We start from the raw sequence: 17,955 nt of genomic DNA on the forward strand, positions 1-17,955 counted from the left end.
AAGTCTAACTCCAAATCTGAGACTAGTCAGAGGCCTTCAATTAGCTCACATACAGATATAAGGAGGCATAGATCAGGAGTGCCATAGAAAGTGCACTGCTGTTTTATAGTAATAATTCAATACTTTTTTTTACATTTTTTAAATTTACACGTATGCACAATTACTATTTTTAGATGTTCTCCAAATCAAAGCAAATCTTCCCCTTTTGAGTTTAGGACTACTTTAACTAGTTGCCTGGTTTTCTCCTAGCTGTGATACTTTCTAATGGGCAGCACGTTGGCTCAGAGGTAGCAATTTGGCCATTGCAGCGCTAGGTCTCAGGTTCCAATCTTGTTGTGAGCCCCTTTGAGGGACAGCTAGTGACATGACTATGGACTTTGTAAAGCGCTGCGTAATATGTCAGTGCTATATAAATACTGTGTAATAATAAGCCACTGATTTAGAACAAGCATGCAACTAGTATATCAGACTGTAATGCAATCTTTTTTGTTCGGTGGCTCAGAAAGCAATGAAAAGGCAGCAATATACTTTTTTTCAGTACAGGCTTTCAAACTTCTAATTTGTGAACTTGAGGTCAGTTCCTTTTATTAACATTCTGGAGTCCATTCTTTTACATGTTGCTGTCTACATTGTGGTCCTGAATAAATAATATTCTAATCTTTAATAAATGAACATTTATTGACACTGGTTCATTACACATTTATTTCCTATGGAATGGTATCCATAGTGATTGTTATACAAATCTTCTAGCAAATCCCAGTTTTTTTCTAAACCATTAAATACATTTTTAATCCATCGTTTGCACTGGATAGAAAACTAATTGTGACTCAGCAGATTATAACACTTTGTCTTTTCATCACTTATAAATCAACCTTCCATTGCTGCCAAGTGGAAATAACTTTCCCCAAATTAGTTGCTTCTGTAGCCAATATTTAATAGCATCCATAAATACTTTTATTTAATATTTGGAACCATTTATGTGGTTGATTTTTTATAATCTCTCAAAGATTAGGCTTAATGGGGATAGTCAATAATGATTAAAAAAAAGTCCCTCAATATATTGGCAAAAGTTTGTGGACACATGACTATCACATCTGTTCTATATTTGAATGTTTGTTGGACAACCCATTCCAAAATTATGGACTTTAGTATGGAGTCATCCCCCTCCCTATTGCAACTATAGCAGTCTCCACTGTCCTGGGATGGCTTTTATCAATATTTCAGCATATTTTGAGTGTATCTATGGAAATATGTTCCTATTTAGCCAAATGAGCATTTGTGATCTTGGGTTATTATTAGATAAGCACAAAGGAGTTTAGTAATATTGCAGTCAGGGCTTTGTGAAGGGCCCTTGAGTTCCATCATGTGAAACTCATCAAATCATGTCTTTATGGTCAAGTGGTCCATGTCTTGCTGGAACAGAAAAGGGTCTTCACCTCCACAGCTCTTAACCCACATACCTTTCTTACCTGATATGAAAATGACTCCCCTAACCGCTTTCTTTGCTCCTTCAATGACCTACAAATGATTTCCTCACTCATAACCTCATCACACGCACGGCTCCAAGACTTTTCTAGAGCTGCCCAACTTTCTGGAATGGTCTTCCTCGTCCTATTTGGCTTGCTCCAACTTTCTGCTCATTTTAAAGAGCACTCAAAACCCATCTTTTTAAACTTGCCTACCCATCTTCTGTTGTTTGGAACCGTCACTACTTCCCACCACTGCATATCTCCCCTCCTATTGTTTGCTGCTTCTTCCACCTCTTAGATTGTAAGCTGTTTGGGGCAGGGTCCTCTCCTCCTCCTGTGTCATTGTCTAGTTTTGTTTATTATCAATCTCTATTTTTAAGGTTTTAAATACACAATTGTCTAAAATATACTGTAGAATTAACAATACCTTTCATTGGAAAACCTGGAGTGGTGTCCACATACCTGTGGTCATATGGGTACCTGTGATGGTTAGAGATCCACAAACCTTTGGTTATAAAGTATGTATATATCGGGTTTTAGCAAATGGAGTTACCCTTTTAACTTTTTTTAATAGTAGACATTGCCAGCACTTTCAATTAACTGAAAATTAAACAGGGAGGTTTACATCTATCTCCTAATCAGCCTTAGGGTTGACATGACTACATGATATGCAGCACTTACCTTCATGATTTTTTGGATCTTAATATTTGGTGTCATATTTTATGTTCCTTCTACACACTCATTCAAACCCCAAAACCAAAAAAAGAGAAGCCAACAAACCTATCTATTTTTTTTTTTAATAGTGATATAAAATTGGGATGTTCGGAGGAAACTCACACAAGCACAGGGCAAACAGTAAAAGCTCTTGCAGATTATTGTCCTTGAGGCTTATAAAGTACTTTAGCAATGCGAGGTTCCTGCAATGGCTCTTTGTAATGTGGTATCATGTATATATGTGGGAAATTAGATTTGTTAAGGCATTGTTGTTAGAAAACTAAATTAAAATTTTTCTTGGTAGCTGCAAGTACTTTAAGAGGGTGTACTTTACCAGTTTCGTTAGGCTACGTACACACGTCAAATGATTCTGGTCCGATTCAGATTCAGGGCTAGTATCAGACAAGAATATGACGTGTGTGAAGTGGCCATCTGAGCAATAAACGAGCACAATGGTGAACGAGAGAGAGTGCAGCGAGATGACACTCGCTCATTTTCTTCCCTCCCTCCTCCATAGAGCAGATTGGCGTTGTATGTACAGCACTCGTTCATGCATCTTCCTGTCTTTTGACATTGGAAAGGATCATGAAGGATCATTTTCAATGAAAAAAGTGTACGTAGCTTTGGGCTTGTTTTAAATTTAGGGGTTAACATTGACCAGCATTTTCCCGAGCCATGAAAAAACCTGCAGCATCTAAAGAATTGCAAACCAGGCTAAATCTATCCTTAGTCTAGTAAATCCAGTTTCATAATTAAAGTTCATGAAAATGTGTGGACTTTCTATGCAAACAAAACCACTAAAAGTCCAAGTCTGTCTACATCGCTTTTAAAATTCTCTCTATTACCGGTAAACTTTTCTAACCATGTGTTTTTTGAGGCGTTCTGCAAATTCGGATCGGTTAATGTTGGGAACTGCAGATATCAGATACTTACATATAACTGTTATTAGTGTAAAACATGTTGTAAGTAACCTAATCAGAGATAAATGAAAGCAAACATTAAATTTTGTTTTTCTTTTGAAATAAAAGGACATGGGAGGCAACAGACAAATACGGCAATGGAATGCACAGAAGGTAGTGTAATTGCATGAATATTTTGCATGTTTTGGTGTTGAATTATTTTGTTACTGGACCCTTTCATAGCTAGGGCTTGTTCACACCAAAACACATGTTTTAGGGTATGCACTGGCATAAAGTGTAAATGCACACTGCAATGTATTTTTAGAACACATTGCAGCATTTGACTTATTTATTAACTTCTATTACATTTTTATATTTGAGGGTGCCAATTTGCTGTGGTGAGTTGCAGCACATAAAAAGTGCCCTGCAAACAGTAAATTTGTTTTTCAGCTCTTACCAATGCAACATGTTGGTGTGAACGGAAGCCATAGCATGCAGATTTTTTTGTTCTTGCGCTGGTACATCCCAGCCCAACATTGCTGGTGTGAATGAGCCCTTATACAGTATTGATGTTTTAAACAAATGCACTAACACATAAAACATGATATTTAATGTTTATTAACACACAACCCACTGTGTGGGGCATTGTGCCCAGTGTACTATCACAGCAGCAGACAATGTGACTGCATTGTAGCACACTAAGATAAAGCTATTTCCATTTTCATGCATTAAGGTGCACTACCAACACATTCAAAATTAATGGGCTGACCTTAAAATTCAAAAGAACTTCCAGTTTAAGTGAGATATACGTATTACAAATGCTTGAGAGCAAAAGATGAACAAATATTTGCAATGTAGCAGCAGTCTCTCTGCAGAAGTCATCACAACCCCTGTTGAAGTAAAGCTTTAGCTCTGAAGTTGGGAAGCCCACACCTGCTCCAGTTTTGACTCAACAGGGTCTATCAGACCTTTTCAGAACCACTTTTACACAGAGAGCAAGGGCCCTTCTCTGAAGCATGCCGGAAGGGGACAGTCTTTTCCATTCAGGACATTGCTGCCTTCTAAAGAAAGCCAACTGTGAGACTTTGTACAGATATTTTAATTCCTAGAGAAGGTATTTAACTTATTTAAACTGAAGTTCATTTGGGTTTTGTTTTAAATCTGGTGTATGCATGTGCAGGGGTTTGAGATTGTTTTATGTTTATTTTATTCAATGAATGGTATAAAGGATTTGATAGACATAGGTGTGAATCCAGCCTTATTGACCCACTGACCTAGAACAATTAAAGTAAGTTTGAAAGGAAATGATAATACCTGCTCTGCCTACTTATTACCAATAAGATAAGCAAGCAAGGCCGAGCAGAGCACCTGAAAATAGTTTCTCTATATAGTTATAGGTGGTTTTATCCACAGATATCTAGAGAGGTCATCTTTAGCCTGGTTGTTGAATCTACTACATCTGGACACCACTAAACAGGGTGTTGCGGGGTGAATCTGCAAAAGTCCCATAGGCATTGGGATCTGTTTTGGTGTTTTCCAGACCTATTTAATTTATGTTTACCTAGTTAACCCAGTTCTGATTAACTGTTTTGCTCAGAATTAGTAAGAGTCAGATTCAATTGTAGCAACAGTGAACAATTTAAATCAATAATACAAATGATTGATTCAAAAGAATGACTAAAATGTAATATCAATAAACACTATGAACAAGGGTTAATACCTTCTATATACAAAGAGAATATAATGCCGAGCGAGTTGGCTTCATCCTCACCCACAACGCTTGGGAAGCCCTGGGACGGTGAGGCAAGAGCTCTTGGAACCCGGGCAGTTCGTTCACTCCATAGTTGAAGCTTCTACTTGAGGTCAGGTGTTGCCAATATTTTTAAGATTTCTAAAGTTTGAGAATTTTCAGTCAAACAAAGTACTTAATCAATCATCCCAGAAAGCTGGCCAGGCTCCCTAGAATAAGGGAAAATGTTCCTTCCCAAGTTGTTTGGGTTTCGCCACCTCCCATCAATGACAATCAATGACAATGACATTATCAATGATTATCAATGACAATCAGACAACTAAGAGATAAGATTTCACCAACTCCCACCTTGCATCAAAAATAAACAGATAACTGAAATACAAGGTTTTATCAACAAGTTTTAAAAGCACCTATGGGGTACTCCTTGTACCTTTCTGCAAACAGCGTCATCATGGCTTCCACTGAGTACTATGAACCATCAGTTCACTACATTGTCTTAGCTGCAAAGTATTCTCTCTCCAATTCTTTATCTGCTGGCATTGCCTCCCAGCTTGCCTGCCTCTGAGGAGTCACTTTGTTAGTTGAACATTGTGGTCAAGATTCAGGAGCTCGCTCATATTTATTGGCCTTGGAGCCAAACTTTCCCAGTTTCCAACGGTGGGGTTTAACACTGTGGGACAGAGCTCCAACATTATTCCACTGGTGGAGCATCTGTCTACTGCAGCTTCCACTAAAAGAAGTCATGTGGAACCAGAAACTGTGATCTTTTTTTGCTGTACACCTTCAGTGAAATTTGGTTACCTATGGTCACTCAGCACCATGGTTGTCGTTTTCACCAGCTTTTCAGGTTTTGTGAGTCCTCAAGGCATGCCTTTTATTTTGAGCCTAAATGTTGCCTTCTGTAGCTGTTCCTATACATGGGGGGAGAGGACAATCTCATTGTTCTGGATGCCTCCAGCGTACTCTCCATCAGCAAGTTGGGCACTGCTTGCTTGATTGTGGGAACATCTGTATCCTGGAATATTGCTGTTCTCTGATGCTGGCATCATTTTCTTCATCAGAGTCTTTCTTAATTCTGTGGGGTGTGACTGGGTCAGTCTGTTGCTTCTACTAATTCTGTTTCGGGTCTCTTGGAGCCCCTAAGGCTGCAAAGGTCTTCTGGCTGCAATTGTACTTCACCAAACTGTCCAAACTGTCCAAACAAAAGTCTAACTGCTACTTTCATAGATTGATTGACCATAAACCACAAGGTACATATGTCTTTAGCATTGAAATGTGGCTGTTGGAGCCCTCCTGTTCTATTTTTTTGCGTTAGTCTCTTGTCAGCACTTATGTCCATGGCTCTTTGGCTTAAGTGCTGGACTTCTTGTAAGTTTTTGTTTTTGTAAGATACAGTTAATCCACCTGTGTCCTTTCCAGTCACAAGGCATGCCATTCCAAATCTGTAAAATTTACCTACCAAGCCACCTCCACTTTCCAAGGTAGGGGACATTTGTTTGCAGATGACTTGCATTCCTAATGCATAGGTACAAGAGGTGATGAAGAGATACTGAGATCCCCTTGGTGACTTGTTCACCTAAGTAATGCTTTCTCTGGTCTTTTGCTCCAATAAGTTAATACACTAGTTCCTTCTGCATAAAAGGTTCAGTAGTTTTACTCTAACCAGTTTACTGTTTCAAAACCCACAGGGGGGCTTTACAACATATTGGACCTAAGGGTTATAAATGTGTACATTCAGCTCCCCAAAATTCTGTATAAAAATAATCAGCAATGTGATTGCTTACATTTACCAGGAAGATTTCGAGGCTTTACCAGATATAAAAGATTTCTACGTGCCCATCTTTCTACCTAATGTTTTCTGAATTTTGCTGTATGGCCTTTGCACCAGTTCATATCCCTTTCCATTTGTCCTGTCTTTTGTACTCCAGGAGGTGCTGGCTCCAGTGATGGGGCTGTTGTGCTCCCAGGAGATTCCTAAGGAGGGATAATTGAAGGACTTTAGTTAGAGAAGGCGCTGAAGGACAAATTGTCTATGACTATCCAGTAACATTGATAAGGCTTGGGTGGATCCTAATCATATAGACATTGTTCATGATCTTCAATTTTAGAAGCCATCTGACTGTCTGCTTCTGCATAAGGGTCTATTAGGGCAGTAGCTATGCACAAATTTCACTCCATGCATTTGCAACACATTTCAGTTATCTCTGGGGACAAATCTGTTCAGTTAAAACCATGGGTTAGGCTGTCTTTCTATGGGCAGTTTGTGGATCCTTAATTTCAGTTGGAGAAGTTGTTCCCTCCTGTTTTCTGGAGGATTATGATAATAAATACCCGCCTTTCAAACTAGGGAGGATTCCTGGTAAACTTGTTGGTGTGGTCCAGTCAGATAACAACACAGTAATGGTATACATGCCAGGGAAGAAAGCAAAAGAAATACTGCAGATCCTGACCTGGCCAGAATTTTTGAATCTAGTCTTGTTAACCGGTAACATTCTCAATGTAGACAACTGGCAGGCAAATTTACTCAGATGATGGCGTCCGCTCTTGAGGGGGTGGTCTCTGCACCGATAGGTGTTCCAGAACCTGTGCTAGAGGGTGAAAAAAGTCCTTCCAGTTGTGAATGCAGTCAATATCCTACCCTACTGGTGGTAATTTACTATACCATACTCAGCACAATACGGAGCTACTCCATGTTACAAATTCAGTGTATGTATTATGCAGCTAAATAAGGGAAATTCAGCAATACGTTTGGATAAAATGTATGTATTTATATTTTGGGGACTACTTCAAAAGCAATTACTATTTTGTATTATTAAAGGAATTGCCTTGTCAGAAAAGCAAGGTGTGATGAAGACTGGCACAAGAGTTTTTTTAGTATGGAATACTGGCACAAACATGTTTGGCATATAACGTTTAATCAGTTTCATCAGTTAAATGTATTTGGCAGTAATGATAATAACTAAATACTAAAACTTAGAGCTGACCTACACTTTGACATCCTCCTCCTCCAAATAGTGTAAAACAAGTTCATTGTGAAGGATTTAGCACTAACACATTCCACAGAGGCACTAACCTAACAAAGATTAACCTAATTCCCAAGTTAAACTGCAACAAAACATAGAAACATAGAAAAGTAACTGAAGAATGAGTAAGATGATGGGAGGAATGTTAGTAATGGGAGGAATGTTTGTAAACTATGGGTTTAAAACTAAGACCCTGGAAAGAGAAGTAGTCTTTACTATTTTATTGACATCAGCAGCTACTGGTTGCCACTTTTTTTTATATAGGAGGGATATACAATATACTTCAATGGTTGTGAAATACATCTTGTATTACTGGATCTACTTGTTGATTATATGTGCAGTGCTGTGGCACTGACAATGACAGATAAAGAAACTTTCTTTGCTTATAATGTTTTATGCAAATTCTAGCCAATATTTGTTTGCTGTTTGTAATGTTCAGTGTTGGATACCAGATACTGTTAAAAACAGGAACTAAACACATTACATGTGCATGTATTATAACGTTAACAATAATTAGTGCAGTTATAGCACTAAGTGTATGTCCAGCCAAAATATTTTCTTTTAGGTATGAATAGAGTGTAGAAGGGTTAGATGCCCCTGTCTGTTTGATATTGATATCTAGGCTATGATAGAGAGAATTACTCCCACTTCCTGCACTGTAAAATAATCCCTGACAACACACCTACTTAGTCAAAGTGTTCTTTGTACTTAGTCAAAGTGTTTTAGGTTGATTGATCTAGTTTACTGCAGGAATACTTCTCAGCTTTTCCCTATTAGTATCTGAACTGGTGTTGGTGGATCCCTTGCTGTAGAGCTCCAACGTCAAGCTTTTCTACCACCCTAATGTCCCCATGTACAACTGCAAACAAATAAACACTTCTGTGGCCAGAGGTATTTTAATTATCATTGTTTTTGCTGCTTTTTCCAATGCACTGCATAGTTCGGAGCCATTCAGAAGCTGGGATCCTTTCGGTATCCTACATCACATCCTATAGATGTAGACATGCCTCACACGACTAAATTCATCATAAACTCTTCGGAATGTAATCTGTGCTATGTGGGTGGTGACTGGGGTGATATTTAAGAGTAAATAAATTTAAGAATTTGCAAAATGTTTAAATTTTTAATAATACAAATCTAAAATGTCCCTTTTTCAGCTAGAAGTTAGCTTTCTGATTTAAAGTGTACATATAGCCACAGTTTTTTTAAAGTTTTATATATTTGGATAGCGTAGGTTAAAAGCCATTTCAGTTTATTTTTTGCTGTGTCCCAATGGGGAGATTTCCTATTACTTCCTTTATGGACACAGGAAATGAAAGGAAACCTCTATAAAAAGGTTTTAACAAACACAATAAAATCAGACTATACTTTATAATCTTATCTACTAGCTCTATCAACAACTATGCAGTGCAATTGGATAAATATTGAGTGGATAGTTCAACTGGGCCCTCCTATTTTATTAGTCATAACTATAAAATTGATGATCAGTGCTCAACTCAGAATTTTTTTTTAAGCTGGGTGGCAGGAAATTGTAGGCAGGTGGTGGCCCCTGTATTGTGATCCAACTCATCAGTAACACTCAAAAACAGCCGGGTGGTTACTGAAACGTGCTGGGTAGTGCACCCAGCTAAAAGGGGCTGGGGAAAACACTCCTAGATGTTCCGTTTGCAGGAGGTCAATAGCAGATCTAGCACTCTCTTACATCTCTTTTTTTTTTTTAGAAACACTTTCATGTTGTATATACTGAAGCATAGCTGCACCTTGCATTAGACAAATATTTCTAAAATAAATACTTAAAGAAAAATAATTCAGTGTATACATTTATCAAAATAAAGACAATTGACCATGAACCACTTTAGTTTCAGTTGACGTTCTGGTGACATAACTAGAAGCCTAGGCATTTAGTTGGGCAATCTTTGCTGAAGCAAGCGGAAAGCCAGTTGTACCTGTCTGTGCTTATTTTGAGAACATAGAAGGAAATGTTTCACCACGAAAGGAAGTATAAGCAAAAAGGTAATAACAAAAAAGCAATTATCCTGGGCATGTCTGCATCTAAATGTCATGTCTTGATGTTGCCTAAACAGCAAACCCAAACCAACAGATGTCTTGAGTCACCAGAAGCTTTAGCATTCAAATAAAAGAAAGCTGTGATAGAACACAATCCTTCCAAAAATGCTAGATGTCTGGCTATTAGGCTTTGTAGCTGTGATGCTTTCTAACAGGAACCATGTATGCAGATTACAAAATTCTATGTAATGTATTGTGTAATGTGCCATAGTTGTACATACACTTTAGAGTTTCAGCTAGGCATAAATTTACCTTCATATGTACTTCTGACATTCATTTCAGGGATAGGAATCAGGAATGGAAATACTTCTGCCTAAAAGAAGAACTACACATGATAAATAAAAAATTGTGACCAGGCAAGTCTTTTATTGCACAAGGGACAAGTGATGTCCTTTCTGCAATAAAAAAATCCTTTGCTACCTAATAAATTTTTTAAAATTACTCTCACCCGTTCTTGCTCAATCACAGCCATTCAGTGTTCTTCGGTGTGATGAATCTCCGGCAATGAATGGCTTGGCTGGGATGACAAAACTACTGGGTATGTTTTGTTTCATGGGTTCATCATTATCTGGCAAACCCTGGCATCCTACACAGAACTGCTTATACACAACTTAGTTTACAATAACAAAAATAGATTGTGAACAGGCAGGTAAATATGTTTTATTACAGAAGGGATATTGCCTGTATCTTCTACAATAAAAACCCTGCGTGCTCACAATTTTTATATGTGGAACAAACTAAAGCCATTATTTTATTGTACTGGCTTAGAAAAACATATACCTAATAAAAACTAGATTTTTTTGAAGTTCAAGGTACTTGTAGCACATTGAGCCTGATTTATTAAAGTGCTCCAAGACTGGAGAAGATAGACTATTATTGAAAAAGCTGGGTGATCTTGCAAACCTGAAACAGATTTCTTTAAAATCATTTGCTATTAGTTTGCAAATGTTTTCAGTCCTGCATCAGATCCATTCCAGGTTTGTTGGATCCCTCAGGGCCTATCATGATAGCCTATCTTCTCCAGTCTTGGAGAGCTTTAATAAATTATGTCTACTCTGTCCTTCTTCATTACTGTTGATCACATCCATTTGCTGGCTAATGGTAATAAACTCTGTCCCAAGATGTGATTAAGTGGTACAAAGTAACATTATTGTTGCTATGTATCTACTCTCTTACTTGTGATCCATGATATTCATATGAGGTCAGTTACAATACCCTCCCAGGGTATATTTTCGTTTGGATTTAGCAGATTGCAATATGAATATTTTTCTCAGTTCAGCCAAGCAGACTGATTTGAGCAATGCTATTCATTAATTACAAGGTCTGTAGTCCACAAATATTCCTGTGAAGGAGCAGGCAGGTTGGGGCATGCACAAAATCCCTGCGATGATAACCACCTTGGTCTCTACGATTACTTATTCTGGAATTTTCTGTATTGGAATGTCAGAGGAAACATATTCCCTGGTCGAAGGATGAGAGAAAAAAAAGTCCCAGGAAAGAGTTGCTGTGGCTAAAGCAATTTTGGATGTCGATAAATTGTGAAATTTGCTGTGGGAAATCATGCAACTGAAGACATTGCGTGTGCAGAATATTTCTGCCTCCACGCAGAACTTGGAAGGTGGTCCCCACTCTACCCCCCAGTCTCAATCCGCTTTTTCTCAATGCTTGAAAATATATCTTGGTCTTATATAAGAGTTGCAAAGAGTGAAAAAAACACCATTTTTTCCAAGGCTCCCATCAAAATTGGAACATCTACTGATCACCTAAAAATTGAGAACACAAATATTTATGGGACCCATAGCAACTAATCAAATTCTTGATTTCATGTAAAGAAGGATTTTTTTTTTGCTACTGTACCTTTGCTGTCATTTTTCTAATTGGCTTCTTAATGTTTTCTTTGTTTTGTGTGAAAACTGCCATTATAATTTAGCTTTTTCTATTTTATTTTTCCTTAGATGAGTTGAGTGACTTAATTGATAATGGTAAGTACTAAATATTTGCAAAACAAGTTACTATAAAAGCTTTTCTAAATAACAATAATTATTTTATGATGATGTGAAATAAAAATAAGACAATATGCCTCACAATTTGGATAAGTGACCGCAGAAGTCATTTTTGAAAAGTCAATCTGGAGGCGAAGCAGGACCAGATTTCCATGACCATGAGCAAGCAATATTTATAACTCACGGAGAATCGGGCCTTTCTCTCTTACTGAGCATGTAAGCGAAAACGGCCTTGTGAATTTGGCTGCTGAATTCTAATTTTTCAGGAGCTGTCAGCTCCGCTCCCCATTGCTCTTGCAGTCCTACAAGAACTGTAGTATGTGTTCTTGGATAGAGATTCCCCATCCAAGCACACAGGAGTCCACCGCCTGTGCTCATGAACAAATGCAGCCGTGGGAATCATCCTGTGAATTTTCGCGAGACTGGCTTAGGCCTTATCGTTCATCCCTAGTTTTGACCTGGCTTAGAATATTGGGCTTGATTTATTAAAGCTCTTAAGGACTGGAGAAAATAGGGTACCATGGGAGAGCCTGAGTGATCCAGCAAATCCTGAATAGGTCTGGTTCAGGATTGGAAACATTTGCCACCTAATAGTAAAGTTTAGGTTTGCTGGATCACCCAGGCTCCATTGTCTTTCGTCTCCATTCTTGGAGAGCTTTGATAAATCAGGCCTAATTCGATAATGCGAAAATGAGCCTATAAAAGCTGAATGAATTTTTCCTGATGTTGGGAAAATGTAATGCTTATACCTATACAGAAAAAAAACTTCCTTTATAAAAATGCAACAATAGGTTCAACAAGTGGCATTTTTTATGCATTAGCTAACATTTATATGTTATAATCAGTGATGCTGCCCTGCCACATCCTACAAGTAGGGCAAGTGTGGCAACTAATTGTAGGGGACTCTAACATTACTTTTTTTGTTAGGTTTGCCTTTTTACTTTAACAAGTTTATTATGTCAATCACACACAATGCTATCCTAAAGTGGCAGAATTACTGGCAGTGTATCTTTATGCAGAAGCTGTGTATTATTAAGCATTCTCCTTGTGTTCTCATTAGGCTATGATTTAATAAGAATGCATAGCCATCTGTCAAAAAAATTGAAGTGGAAATAGATGTTTTAACAACCCCCCTGCAAATCCAGGACGAAAAGAAGAAACAGAGGGTCATGGACTTGGCTAATGAAACCCTCATTTAAATATCATTGACGTATTTGTAGGATGTTTGAAACAGGAAGTTCATATAAGGAAATCCACATATATGTTGAAACTGAAGGAATTTTGCAAGCAGGAGTGGTCAAAAAATTCACAAGTTAATGTCAAAAACTGGTGGAAAGTTATGCACACTTAATGTCAAGGGAGGCAAAAACAACTTATGGGGCCACCTGGGTACATACATTGCAGTACATCAATTGATATTTTTGAGTAAATTATTAAAAAGGCAAGTTTTTTTGTGCTTTTATTTAAGTACTTTATGTTTAGACTTTACCTTGGATCTTTTTGAATGAAGATCTAATGCAGAAAAAGTGCCAAAGAACCCAGTTGGCTGTTCTGTTTGTATTTCAGCCTGAGAGGCATACCACTTCCTGATATATTGATATGATATTGATATTGATTGCATGGGAGAGAACATAATCTATGTGACTCATTTTCAAGTTAAACCCCTTACTTCACCCATTGTCACTGCCTAAAGTCGTCATCCTATTAACAGTCATCATCCTATTAACAAAACATGTTACAGGTTATGGTGCTATGGATGCTCCTGACCATTTTCTGAGCACTGAATTGATTTGGCGTTGGATTTTGTCTTCTTTTGGTGGCACCTTACGGTTTTGTTATTTCATATAGTGGATCTTTTCTAGTGCTTTCCATATATTTTTGAACTTTTGGACTTTTGTATGAAAAACACTTTACTCTGATATTGCTTGCAACCCAATTTAAATCCTGAAAGGATATACTATATCAAAATGCTAAATGCTAATTGTTCATAAAATAGGAAACCTGAGTTTTAATAAATGACATGATACTGGACCAATTAATGACCTGACCCATCATGAGGTTTAATTTATTTTGTCTATCCATCCATGGGTTTTGTTTAATTGGAATTACAAGTTCCATAGAGGTCCTAACCATACATACCTTTGAAACATAACAGGGCGTCCTGAACAATAAAGACAAGAATGGTTTATTGTCCTGACATTGACATGGGCAAATCGTCCTTTTGAAATTGCTCTAATGTGGTGATCTCCATTTAAAATGTTTTAAAATGTTTAGTGCCTATTTAAATTAGCTTTTGTGCTGATTCCTTCAAGGTATTTAATAAATGTCCCAAGAAATTATTTTAATTTTGAACATTTGGTATCATTCAAATATACTTTTGTTGTTAACAAATAGAACACAAGGGACACATTTACCCCCTATAGAGAATTGTAATGTAATTGGCTCAAAACCTACAGCAGACAGATAATAAATCACTCAAAATCAGTCATTTTTATTGATATTGATATTTATTGTAGCTGGAGATAACATTGGAGGTAATGTAATACCAGTTATATTAAACACCTGCTGCTATAAACGTACAATAATAAGATGTTAAAGAACTAATTTGCTCAGCTTGGATTAGTTGTTTCTGTGCTGTTTTCCTCAAGTCTGTGAACCACCATGAAAACACATATATAATGTATCCAGCATATAATGACACAAGCATCCTTTTCACCTTGGAAAATGTGTCCTTCAAAGAAGCAAAATGGGTGGCAATAGGGCTATTTCCACAGCAACTCAGATGAGGAAATAACCCCAACTCATACAGATGTGAGTTACATTGAAAAGTTATATCCTTGTGGTGTGCTTTAACAGCAAATCTTGCAGTTTTCTTTTGTAACAAGAGGAACAAGTGGCATAATTTACAAATAGCAGTTCTTTATTTATTCTTATAATTCTTGGAACTCCTAATAACTTGCTCTTTGTTCTGTTCCATTACAGTACCCACAGATGAGCCCATTTTTGGTAAGCATCATTTATTTATATTTTTGTTTTAGAAAAGCACTTCTTTTTAAAGAAATTGGGCCCTGGACCCATGGTTCAATGAGATGGTGGCTTGGCCTTAATGGTGGGTAAAACCTTAAAGGCATAGTCTTTGAAAGCTGAACTCCAGGCAGTATTATTTTAATAAAAATATAGGAGTTGGTGTGTGTATGCATTTCTATTCTTTAGAACAGAATAGGAATTTACCAGTGTTGAGTTTATTTATACAAAAAAATACCCTTACTTATTGTCCTACAGCCAGTAGTTACATCAAACTAGAATTAAGGAAATCTGGAACAGCAACCCAGAAAGAAATACATTTTAATAAATTAGGGGAAGGCAAAAACTAAAAAATTGCATTGTAGATTGCAGGATTTCTCACTCCCTGTCTACTAAAGCCATTTTGATCGTAACAGGAAGTGTTGAAAATGTTTTTTTTTTTTTTTTTTTTTTAGAAGCCTTGGTTAACTCTTAAAACAAAGGTTTCAACATTTCTCAGCTTTATCCAAAATGAAAGAAAACAGTACAAAGAAAAATGTTCTAAAGCATTTTTATTTAATATATAGAAACTTGTGTCTCAGACTGATGTATTTGTTGAGAGTTAGTCAGTCTCTATCATATGTGTTAAGCCTCATTATGATTGAGTCATTGTTGGCAGTCACAGAATGTGTCACTTCACACTTTTCTAGAACTGAATACTTATGCAACTTTTTTTTTTCTAACTTTCTCTATTATAATTTGCACCAATGTGAGTCACGACTTAGTTAATCATTCCACTGCAAAATTAAACTTCATGGACAGCGTTATACAGTTTACAGATGGATAGTCATATTTTAAAGAGCTAGTTGGTTGTAACATATTTTCAGCATAATAAATAAATTAGATCAAGTTCCTTTATTCTGTTAGATATAACCTGGCAGGGCTGTGGATAGCAAATTCAACTATTGCCAAAGGTATGTGGCCACCTGAGCATGACAACTACATAAACCTGCTGGACAGCCCATTCCAAAACCATGGGCACTAATAAGGAATTGTTTGCTCCCCCTTCCCATTTTGCAACAATCCCAGCTTCCACACATCTACGAAGGCTTTCCAAAAGATTTTGAAAAGTGCTCCTTTTGAACCAAAAGGGCATTTTGTGATGTAAGGTATTAGTGATGTAAAGTTTTTGCAATTACCGTTCTAATTGATCACATAGGTGCTCATTGACATTAGGGCTTTGTGTAGGCCACTGAAGTTCTTCTACATCAAATTCATGGAACAGTATCTATGGATCTGTGTTATGCTGGAGCACAAATGTTTTACCTGAAGATAGGCTTTAGGACAGTTAGCTTACATTTAAAACGTATCTAAAGCTTTTTTTTTTTTAGTGAGAAGTTTGCAATCTGTTCTGGTGATCGCTGTTAGTTTCAGATTTAGCATCAAAACAGGACATAAAGGCGGGATCTTACAATAGAAACATCTGTTCAATTGACTTAGTAAAAATTTTGATTTACCTTGGAAAGATTTCCTTTCACTTTATATTGTGTGGAAGTAAAAGGGAATTCCAATCAATGGGTGAAGACAGTAAAACAATATATTTATGTATAGAATGCCTAAAACAGTTAAGTCCATTGCCAAGAATATATTGATTTCAGTATCTTTTTACAGCTACAGACAAGGTTGCCTTATTAATCGGGAACATGTCCTACAAAAACCACTCTCAACTTAAAGCTCCAATGGTCGATGTGTACGAGCTTACCAACTTATTGCGACAACTTGACTTCAAAGTTGTATCTCTTCTTGACCTCACTGAAATTGAAATGAAAAATGCAGTGGATGAATTCTTACTTTTACTGGACAAAGGAGTGTATGGTAAGAAGCATTTATCTGATTCTATAAAATTATGATGCTAAATATACAGGTTGTCCAGCCTTCCAGTAAATCACCTATGAAACACCTAGTGGCCATAAAAGTTTGCCAACCCCTGGTCTAAAAGGATATAAGGTGACACACAGATTAGGGGAGCCATTAAATTGTGGAGTTCTGAAAGTATAGAGTTAGATTAATTTGTATTCATTGATCTACAGCTACAGCACTCCCTCAATACTTTAAACCAAGTTGGGGAATTGTTATCGAGCCTAAGAAGCCTAAGAAGACCTAAGAAGAGCCTAAGAAGACTGAACATTGTCACGCATGAGGCTGATAACCATCATATAGTTCATGATGAATTTGATGTTAGCCATAGTTAGGCTGGTGGTAGAGTGCTACACAAAACCAAATGACAACTGGTATTAACCTGAACAATGTTTAATAATTGAATATACAGACTTGTAACAGATTAAAGGAAGGACATACTGAGATAAACACATTGCTGAAACATATTCTTCTGAAAATGTAATTTTTCCACCTAAATATGTACACAAGAAACTCTAAGATCACTTTGACTTTACACACAGCATTTTTGTTCTACGTCAGTAAGATAGAAAAAAACAGAAGTCAGAACCAGCTTGACAAGTAGCATTTTCAAAAGCAGACTAGCAGTGACAACCAGGGTTGGACTGGGATTAGGTGACTAGGTAGATGTTTGCTTTGTGGGCCAAGAAGTCATCTAGCACACAGTTTGTTGGTCTTAGATGCCATTATTAATATTAATATTATTATTATTATTATTATTAACAAACAGGATTTATATAGCGCCAACATAATATGCAGCGCTGTACATTAAATAGGGGTTGCAAATGACAGACAGTGACACAGGAGGATAGGACCCTCCCCCGAAAAGCTTACAATCTAGTAGGTGGGGGAATTTACACACAATAGGATGGCATGGAACTCAATGCCAAGATCTACAAATGGAGTGTGTATGGAGGGTGTGCAAAGGTGTGTCTTATTTGGGTACAAGTTTTAGGAGCATTCACATTATACCATGTCCACCAATTAATGCAACACAGTGGCACATTTTGAACAAAAGTCTGCTCTTGGGATGAAGGGAATAATTGGTTGCATTTGTCCACCAAAAAAGTT

At 37.1% G+C, this 17,955-nt stretch overlaps 1 protein-coding gene across 2 annotated transcripts in view; it reads left to right on the forward strand.

The window, feature by feature from the left end:
* Positions 1 to 17,955, forward strand: part of MALT1 (MALT1 paracaspase) — a 66,783-nt gene that overhangs the window by 37,150 nt on the left and 11,678 nt on the right. The window contains exons 7-10 of one of the 2 annotated variants that reach the window (XM_072416540.1): positions 3,212 to 3,256; positions 11,878 to 11,904; positions 14,908 to 14,931; positions 16,600 to 16,803. In XM_072416540.1, coding sequence (XP_072272641.1) covers positions 3,212 to 3,256; positions 11,878 to 11,904; positions 14,908 to 14,931; positions 16,600 to 16,803 — 300 coding nt within the window. The remainder of the gene's footprint in view (positions 1 to 3,211; positions 3,257 to 11,877; positions 11,905 to 14,907; positions 14,932 to 16,599; positions 16,804 to 17,955) is intronic. The other variant, XM_072416541.1, reaches the window with a different exon arrangement.

Source organism: Pyxicephalus adspersus, chromosome 6 (assembly GCF_032062135.1).
Source record: "Pyxicephalus adspersus chromosome 6, UCB_Pads_2.0, whole genome shotgun sequence".
NCBI lineage: Eukaryota > Metazoa > Chordata > Amphibia > Anura > Pyxicephalidae > Pyxicephalus > Pyxicephalus adspersus.